This window comes from Phaethon aethereus, assembly GCF_964289735.1.
Source record: "Phaethon aethereus genome assembly, chromosome: 2".
NCBI lineage: Eukaryota > Metazoa > Chordata > Aves > Phaethontiformes > Phaethontidae > Phaethon > Phaethon aethereus.
Genome location: NC_138582.1, coordinates 130,070,575 through 130,081,031, shown reverse-complemented (window position 1 = coordinate 130,081,031; position 10,457 = coordinate 130,070,575). Strand labels below are relative to the sequence as shown.

The following is a 10,457-nucleotide window of genomic DNA, read 5'->3' as shown; positions in this document are numbered from 1 at the left end:
AAATGTAATTTTGATACCATGTAACCAAAAAAAAAGGTCTCATGCTCTGAAAGAAATCTGTATCGAAGGGGAGAATATTCTGTATTCTCTGCAAAAATGAAAAATCTCGCAGACCAGTTTTATTGTAAACATTTTCATAATACTGTCGTGCAGTAGGTAAATGGAATTTCTATTCATTACTCTCTGATAAATCCTATCTCCAGCATCTAAAAATAAAGATACATTGGTAGAATAGCCACAAAGCCCTGGGTTTCTGAACAGAAAAGCTATTTATTGTTGTTATGGCTTTAAATCATGTTCAACAAAATATGCTGAAAGTGAAAGGTAGGAATATTCAGTAAATGAAAACATTTTCATAATAATAAGAGAAAAATTACGTGTGTGCTTGCCATTCATATAGTAGAGTTATCAAAAAATGATAGCAAATAGCTCTTTTTCTTCAAAGCAATCTTTCCTTTAAGTCTCAACATTAAATCTTCAGTTTAGCACATTTTCGCTTCAAAAACTTGTGGACATTCAGAATTACCAAAGCAACCGAGTAACTTAGCTCTGCCTGTTCCCCTCACATTGCAGAAAAGCATTTCTAAACTGTAGTGGAACTTTGACTACTTATTATTTCTTGAAAAGCCTCAGCAGGCCACTTTGTGATTTTCAGCAGTAATAACTATACACACTGGAATGAGAAGACAGCATTATAAAGATATCCACAAACCTCTTCTGCGGGGTAGGGAAAAGGGGGAGACATATTGCCCCAGATTAATGACTGGGAAGCATCTGGATCGTAATCTCTCCATCAATAAGCAACAGTGGGGTTGCTTTAAAAATCACGTGAATATTAAAAGTGGAAAGTGAAAGATACGCAACAAGGTGGTGTCCCCATTCCATAAAGATAATTATATTGATCTACTTTGAGAGAGGGGAGCATTAGAACAACCTTCTACTGATCAGCATTGGCAAATTGGAGGTCTAGTCTCTATCACTTGAAGGTGTGAAGGGACAACTAAATATCTGCTTAACAGCTTTTTTTCCCCAAGAGTTTGCTGTGAACAGTCCAAATGAATAGATTTCTTCTGAAACCAGTTTTTTGGACACTGTAAATGACACTGAAAATTGCCACTGCTTCTTCCCCCTCTCTTTGTCAGAATCCTTTCTAAAAGCAGCAGAAAAGTAACAGTATGAGAGCATAGCAGTCCTCTGAGTAAGAAGTATCAGTGTTGACTGATAACTTGTTTGCTTCTGTGCGAAGAATTTTTATTTCAAACTTTTTATTCTGCAAAATGCCTAGCTCCTGTCAGCTGGAAAATTTTCTACTCCATGTATCAATCCAAGTTGTGTATCTGCTAATGACTAAGTCATTTTAATGATGTGCTCATGCTCTCTTTTGTCTGGATATTTTTGCAGACTAACGAATGGTATACCCTCTTTGAAAGGAGGTGTTCCACTTTGGTATGTAACACGGAGACGTTTGATGTCTCTGCAGCTATACACTGTGTATGATTCAGCAGGACATGCTTTTTCCTCAGACAAAGCTGAAAATTATGAGTGACGAGCTGGGATGCTCAGTCAGTGGGATTCACTGTGGCCCAGAAGTCTCCATTGTCCCCTCCCTATGAAAGGCTCAGTATCCACAGTCCTAATTCTAGCATCTGTCTTCTAAATTGAAGAACCTAATTTGACTCTTCTATTTTTATCTGTGAGAGACACAACAGCTCCAGAGAATGCATCACCCTTCCTTGCACCACTGTTTGAGAATGATGTCAATGTTATAAGAAGGTGTCCATTCAGTCCATGAACTAGAAAACCTGGAGTCATCAGTGAAAGTAAGCACATGATGCTGACTGGCCTGGAAATTGTGACTGAGATCTTGTTAAAATTATTTCTAAGGAATAAAAAGCTGAGGGGAATGGAGAGAGCTGCGTTATTTTCATCCCTAGGTGGGCAATCCTTAAAGTAAGGCTTCAAGGTTCAATTTAAGTTTTTGACAAGTTCATGGCTTTCATAAATAATTGATAAACTAGAAGTAGGTACAAACTGTACATAAATAGCTGCCTACAAAGAAGCAGTGGCACACAAGAATTACTCCACTTCTTCATATGACTAGCATGAGGAAGGAACGTTGTGGACATTTTTGGGTTAAACCTCACTCTAAATGCAAACATTTTTATTGTAACAGAATAAACTTCCATATTTAAATTAGTAAAAGAGGTAGTAACTGAAAGATATTTAGTAGGGAAGATAAGTTTGCATGAGCGATGCCTATCTCAAGAAACTTCCTGGAGAGCCTAGAATAGCAGAACACAATATATTGTACTATGTCAGGTTCTGTCTGCACACACAAGGATCCTGGAGAAGTAAATAAAGGAGTGAAATTCTAAGAGGTTTTTCCTGTGACATAGCAGGTATTCCTTGGCAAAGAGCACCACAGCACATCTTGCTTGAGTAATTATGGGGGACGGGTTTCCTCTGTATATTAGAGACCATCTCCAGTTCAGCTTGCTCTAGCTCATTGCTGGAGGAGTGAGAGGATGTAAGGTGGGACCCAACTGATAAAACAATCACCTGCTTTTTTTTTTATTCTTTAAAAAAGCTTGTACTGGCAGGACAGGAACATTAAAAGACAATTTTGGCTAGATATAGTTGTAAAGGTAGAAAAAGGAAGGTAGATATACAAGGACTATAAGTATATCTGGATAAATTCCAACATTTACTGACTGGAAAGGAAGGCAAACATAACCAGGACTGGTAGAAGAATTAGGACCCAGTAAATATTTCAGCCTTATTAGCAGTAATGGATCAATCCATTTTCCTATTTACACTCTGTGCAGCACAACTGAAGTTGATGAGCTTGCAGGGATATTATCCACAGGGAAAATCTGGCTGGGTATATAAACACTACCAAATAATTGTGTTTATTTGAAGCATCCTACAGCCTTTTCATCTGCTGAGCCACGAACTGAAATCACAACGTTTCATTTACGTTCAATTTATGCAAATTATAACACATCCTAGAAGATAAGTAAGTATTTCTAATCTGATACAAAATGATCGACTTACATCAGAATTAAATCTCAGCTGGCAAATGTTGCATGATATGATTTGCTTTCTTCGATGAGGAAGAGGAACCCCAAATGTATGATTTATTACAGCTTTTTGAATTGGGTCCATCTGTAAGGAGAAAAGAAAAAGAAAAATAAAAGCTTTTCCTGTTTCACTGTATGCTATGTTATCTAGAGTCTCAAAAGAGATTCTGCATCATGTCATACCATGCCCCACACTACAGAAAGCTATTATTTTTCTTTGAAAAGTTAATATTTCTTCTTCATGCAGTTTTACAAAAGAGGTAATACAGAAAGGAACAAAAAAAGTATCATTAGCTATCTATGAAATATGAAATACATATCCTTAGTTCAATTCTATATGTACCGATATCCTTTTGCTGAAGAAAGCTAAAAGCTGTAAATGCTGAACAAATTTCCCTATCACAACACCAATTTATGGTTTTTATATCCTAGAAAAGCTAGCTCACTAAATGAAACAAGAATATTTAAAATAAAATTACTAAGAAAAGGACCAATGCAAATGTGAATGAACATTATATACAAATAATTCCAGAATAACACATAATAGCTCAGGATTATGAAAAAAAAAGTAATTTCCTAGGAACCAGTAAATTAATCTTTTCTATAAAACAACTTCTATACAACCTATGAAAAATCCAAATCCTCCAAAGATTATTTTCACAGTCATTTAGAAGAAACTATTTTGAATAATAATAATAATAATAATACTTTAAGGATGAATTTTAACTCTCATGAAAAGCATTATTCTGAACTAACCTCTACCAGAACACTGATCTTGCAGTGTCTGCAAGTCAGGGTCCCATAAAAAAATGCATGATTTTGGCAGAGAATTTCACAAAAGCTACTCAAAAGGTTTTACATGGAGGATTGAAATCAGCTTCCCCAAATTCACTGGTCAAAATTATTTATATTTCTTTTTCACAAGAAGCATTTGACAGCTATTTGTAAAATCTAGTAATAGCTTTATAGCACTTGGTAAAGCCAAGTTTTGTTAAAAATTGTATTGTTAAAAAGTCACAGTTTTTGATGATGCAAATACAACTAATTGTCTAACTCTGATGATAACCAGTATTCACACAGTGTAATTTGTATGTGTCTTGATAAAAAAAAAACAAACTTTTTTCAATGCTCATGTCCCTGTGATTCACTTTTTTCTAGTATGTTAGCAAAGGGTTATTTGATAAATAAAGAATCAGAGCTTTTCCTTAGAGTAATCAATTATTCATGGAAGCTGTAACGGTAGGCAGTCATGGCCTCTATGCAGTGAATCCAAAACAGCTCACTATGGAAATTTTGCATCACCTGACAGATGTTTAGTATCAGATATGAAACAGGTCATTAAAGTATTTCCTGTTGAAAAGACATTCAGATTGGTAAAAAAAAAAAAAAAAAAAGGAGCAAGGAAAATGGCAGACCTCTTTAGAAAGGTTTGGAAGAAATGCTCGGTTTGAACATCCTCTTCCATTTGATGTTGCAAACGTTCATACATCTTCGTGCAACCACCAGCATAAAAGAACACCGATCCCACCTAAAAACTAGGGATGCCACTGTAACGTAACCCCAAAATAATACTAATGGCTAAGGTCAGAGTATATCGAGCTCTGAAACACTACAGCGTGCTGTGTAAGACTTTCAGCAGTAATCAAACCATGTGCAAGGGGCACTTATTTTACTCAGTAGCATGATCTGGAAAAGCCTATGGTCCAAAAATGCTATTGTATAGAACAGAAAGAACATCACCACGTAGGAAAGCAAATAGACAGTAATGGCTCTTCTTTCTTCAACTGCTCTGCTACACAAGTGACTTCTTATGCCAGCAGAACCAACAGACAAGTAACCTGTGATTTTCAATACTAAAGCATAACCTGGTCTTAACTGATGCTATTTCATTGCTGCTGAAGTTTGGAGAAATTGAGCCTAAATTTCTGCTTTTAGACCACTGCAGGTCTAAAATACTTAGGGAAACCTCAAGCTCAGATATAGGAATAAGTCAGTACATGGTAACAAGAAATTGTGCATTCTTTGATCCAGTGTAACTGTTTGCCTTCACATTAACCACAGCTGTGAGACACTATTAGTTTAGCTTTCTTCAGTGTTAGCATGTTAAACTCTTTCACATTATCTCACAAGTGCCGTAAGTTAAGAAAGCCAACAAAGAAGCTCTCTAAGGGTTATATGAAAGGTACCACCAGGGTTCATAAGATGGAACAACTAATCTTTTGAGATGGATTTATCCATCTTCACAGTAAGAATTATAGCTCCAAATGGGGTTGGATTTCTGGGGGAACTGATGCTCACATGTTAGGAATGAGACAAATATATTTTTCAGAATTCAGAAAAATCATGAATATGTGGAATGGTTGGTCTATTTTGTATTTAATTTTATTTTGGTCTCATGGATAAATGTAGAGTTTCTTTCCTAATCACTCTACAGATTTTCTCTTGTTTATCTGCTGATAGACAAATCCACGCGCATACTTCCCTTTCTCTTTCTAAAGATGCAGACGTCTAAATATACAGCTACATGGCCTTATTGTGAACTGGATGATTTGTGTTTGTGGCTCTAAATGAAGTGTTCTGGGTAGCCTCCAAGGTGATTAAGAAAAGCTGTTTCAGAATAAGAATCTCTTCTCTGCCAATTGCTCTTTGATACTGCAAAGCAGAATTAAAATTCCAAACCTCACCCCAGATTCCAATACTGGGGCAGAATGCTGGAGTGGTATTTGACATTATTATTTTTTCCTGGAGATTTCATTTGGGAAATACCACCAATCCATAAATTTCAAGTAAATGTCCAAAAGCACCAGATAAGCTTCCAGAAGTTTTATGCAGGAAATTTGAGAGAGGTAACAGGATACTGAGGTGCAGCATGATAACCACTCAGACCTCACAGACACTGGAAGACAGACAGAAGTCCCGCTGAGAGTCAGAGGAACAAAGAGAGACAGCTGATTACCAGAAAATAGAGAGCAAGAATTGCAGGGAAGTATAAAGAGGGAAATAATATCATGTAGCTGAGATAATCAGCAAGTGGTGAGATACTTAACAGAATCTCCAAGCTCTTCTAGGCTCACTGAATGTTACTAATTACACATATAAATTGTATTTTGACTGCTGTAAATCGTATTTGCTTTCAAAATAAAAGTTACCATGACAAACTTTGATAAAATCTAATCTTTACTTGTTACTAGTGCTATATTACAATCACTGGGTTTTTGTTCTTTTTTTTTTTTTTTTTTTTTTAGATGCAACTGATTTAGTTTACATCCCATTTACAATGAAGGACAGAGAGGTTTGCAATTCACATGAAAGATTATGATTCAGCTGTCAAAGCTGTGCAGGAGAGCAAGGTTTGCAAGAGGTTTACTTCCTCTCGCCAGCTTATTTGCACTGCAAATTCCAACACAAAAAGAGCAAGCTGCCCTGTCTTTGACTTGTTCACTACCTTTTGTTTTTCTCTATCCAGTACTAGGTATGTTGGATATATTCCACAATTCCACAATTTCTTACTATGTAGCACAGGCTGTGCCACACTATTCCTTGTAGTCAGCCCAGGGACAGTACATTGCTCAAGGTTCACTGCAGACCACAAGATAACTTAGTTCGGGCTACGAAGACAAATATGAAAGGTTTCATAATTCATGTAGTTAATTTTTGTTTTCAATGCATAAAATGCACAGCAATAATATAATGTATTTCTTAATTATTCAAGCTGAAATTTGTGGCAACAGGTTATTATTTACTTTCTTTGATCAAATACTGTACTCCCTTCCTAGGATCTTCAGGGGCTTACCATACTTCAGCAAAATCCAGGCTTAAACCAAAAGCGCATAGCAGAAGTTGGCCCCTTACTCCATTTTCTCAGCTTTGACTTCACTGCTCTCATTTGGTTTTGCTTGCTTGTTTCAAATTCAGCCTTGTCAGACCAATGACGTTAGCCACATTTTTCTTTGTTCTTTTTCTTTGTTCTCGTGCTTACCATAAAGCATGAAAAAACTCCTTATTTTATGGACTGCAGATGAAAGAAGTGGCTGTTGCATGAACTTTTCTGGATGAAACATCTACCACAAAATCACCAAGAACTTGATGCAGGAGATCTCATGTTATCCTACCTGCCTGGGCAACTCTTGCAGAATCACCACAGCTGCTATCCTTGAAGGTCTTCTGTAGCCAAATCTCCATCTCATTAAATTTAAGTAAATATCTGCAGAAGGCAGATCCTGGGCTGGTAAATTTTACCTACAGAGAAATTTGATCCTTTGGAAATGTAAATTTTACGTGATTTCCACAAATAATTACTAAGTGTTCTTTTTCTTTTGTGAAGAATTTTTGTTATTCTGAACTTGAAATTTAAACATATAGCTCCTCCTGAATTTCAATAAATTTTAATATATATAATTTTTAGCAGTCCTTTTTATGTGACTTCTTATCTCAGAGGCATAAGAGTTAAAAACAAAAACAACAACAAACCAATAGCAAAGGAAAGCATGCAAGATTGATCCATGAAAGCTCAAATCACAAAAGAATATAAAATAAAAATAACTCCTTTTGGTTCATTTTTTTAATTATATATTAAAGCCAAGGGGCACGACATGAGCATTTCAAATGCTTGAGGTTGGCAGTAAACTAATGGAATTGCACTAACATTTATAAACAAAAGCATCCAGGTGAAGGGATGAAGATAATGTGGATGCCTAGAGCCTGTTCAGAACATATATATCATAGGCCTAAATCAATCAAATAAGTACAAAAGTATTTTTACCTCAAAGCCAAAGAAATTAGCTGCAAAAGATTGACTCAAATCACTGTGCTCCGTTACTAAGCGAGCAGAAAAACACATCAGGTCATTGAAGCTCTCAAGAAAAAATTGCTGTAGATCATTTTTGTGGTAATTTACAAAAAAATTACCCACCAAAAGACTGACCTCCATTACTCAAGTAGGTAAGTGAATTCAGTGACACAGCTATCAACACCTCTCAGAACTTCTTAAAGTCCACATGCTAACACAATGCAATGTTACACTGAAAATAACATTAAAGGACTGATATTCCGAGTATGGTTTCTTACCATAGGTCTTCATTTCTAGAAAAATATTTTTTGTACTTACAATTAAATAAGTCAAACAAGCACACGGTATTATTATTCCACTTGCAGGCAAGGTATTAATTTTTCTACATATAAGTTAAACCTTATGTGAAAATCTTAATCGTAAAATTGCCAAGAAATAAAGATAACTCAGTAAGGGCTGAGTTTTCATTCATTCTCTTCAGTTCCAATGAATGGTGAAATTAATAAGAGCATTGGAAGTAGTGTAAAACCTGTACCAACCACATACACAATGCCTTACCAAGCAAAAAAGAACAAAATATTATCATACTGTCCACAGTTTATACTTACTGGTGAACTTAATCCATTTTTAAAACTCCATGATGAATTCAGTTTTAACACCAAACACTTCAAACTTAAAACTGCCTACTGCATTATAATTGTGACATACTAGTAGAAACACAGAAGAGCAGTTACTAAAACTGTAGGAAGGCTCCTCAGTCTTGTCAAGCCACTGTCATTTATAGCTGGGGGACTTTTTGAACTAGAAGTTTTCTCAGGGCATAATTTGACTATTTCCAACTGAGAATTGAGCAGTTCCTCTCCTAGCTCAGTAGCATCAAGAATTTACTATCATTTCCCCTGCAATCATGCTGGTCAATTGTACAGATGCAGCTATATGATAGGATATTATTATATTATTATGTATGCAGAAGCTCTAATGTTTTGGAGAACTGCTGCACATTCAGCCTTATATTGCCCATATAGAGTGCCTGTATTACAGGCACTGTTCAGCTGAGTGGTAGCTCCTTCTTCTACATGAGATATTTGGCATCTACTACATGCAGCTGCACATTCAAGCTGGACAAACCATGGTCTAAAACTTCCAGGAAGTATTCCAGGACACCCATTAGGTGTCACACATTCCAGTTGATTTCTGTGTGTGCACATCCATCTTAAACCCCTTCAAAGTATTTATTAACTGTGTATGCAAAAAAAACCCCCAAAAAACTCTGTGCAGCATAGGTCTGATGCTTTCCAGAAGTGTCAGACTTATAACTTACAAACCATGTGATGCATCCTTAATATTCTGGTGTCCGGGACAGAAACAGGACAGTTCAACAACAGCTCAGTGATTTGATCCTGATCAAATATACTGATCCACTGTATTTCCATAAGAAATATGTCCCATTGTTAGGGCTAGCAGTCCAGGGTTTTTTTCCAACATCACATTGATCTGTGAATAAGAATCTCATAAACCAACCAAAGAACACCATTCCACAGGAATGATGGGAAGAGCTTAGTAAGCATAATGAAATCCCCCCAAATGAACGTTCAACAGTATTTTGGTTTCATGTGCAAATAGAACAATATGATGTTAAATGGCCAAAATACATGTTCTAGATGTGCTACCATGCATGGCTTATCCTTTTACAGCTAATATATTCAGTATTGCCCCAGTAATTATCATGAATAGTTATGCAGTGAATTGAACTCAGCATTACACATCTTAGTGTCTACCATTCCTGCTCTTATCAATGAAACAGGGTAGAACTAACCTGATGCTTTTCATGTACATAAAACAGAAATATTACTCAACCTAGTTAAATATAAAATAATTCATATAAAATGCCTGCAACAATTACAATAATGTGCAATAGTTACACAAGATTTACTTTTCTTTTAAAAAGTGGTATCTATCAAAAAGAAAACTGTAGTGACTTCACAAACAATGTAACTGGTTTATGTAACTTGAATAGTACTTCCAAATGAATTCCCAAAGTAATTTTTTTATTCTTTTGTTGAAATCTTATAAGAGTGTAAGGATTATCTTTTTTTTTTTTTTTAATGGACCTATTTAATTGTAGCAGTTGTCTAGTCACCTTTCCGATGTGACTCTAGTATTTCTCTCTGGCTTCATTTTTTGTTTTTTCTTGTAGATTTTTCCACTTGGCAATGAGATGCTGAGGCAGCAGCAGTATTTCTGGCAAATTGCTTGAATATACAGAAACCAGTCAGAGCAAAAGGATTTGCATTCATAGTGGTATTGCACAGAAATTCTGTAACCACATAGAGATTATGCAAATCCTTATACTCTGATTGTCTAATAATGATTGTCAGTCAAAAGACAAGAATTTGCATATGCTAAGGCTAGTGAGAAATAATCACACGGTGATTATGCTAATCAAACACACTAACAACATGTGAAGGACTGTCAAACTGGAACAAATCTGTGTATGTATGTTTACATATGCTAAATACAGAAACACACAGTGCTAAAAGAACATTAAGGTTGCAGATCAAACCCTTAAAAACACAAAATGCCTATAA

At 35.7% G+C, this 10,457-nt stretch overlaps 1 protein-coding gene across 1 annotated transcript in view; it reads right to left on the bottom strand.

Annotated features, from left to right (window-relative positions):
* The window catches only part of ZNF385D (zinc finger protein 385D), a gene marked incomplete at both ends in the record, with an annotated part of 433,722 nt that overhangs the window by 91,740 nt on the left and 331,525 nt on the right, over window positions 1–10,457 (bottom strand). The window contains one exon of the mRNA XM_082015332.1: window positions 3,055–3,165. Within this exon, the coding sequence (XP_081871458.1) occupies window positions 3,055–3,165 (111 nt within the window). The remainder of the gene's footprint in view (window positions 1–3,054; window positions 3,166–10,457) is intronic.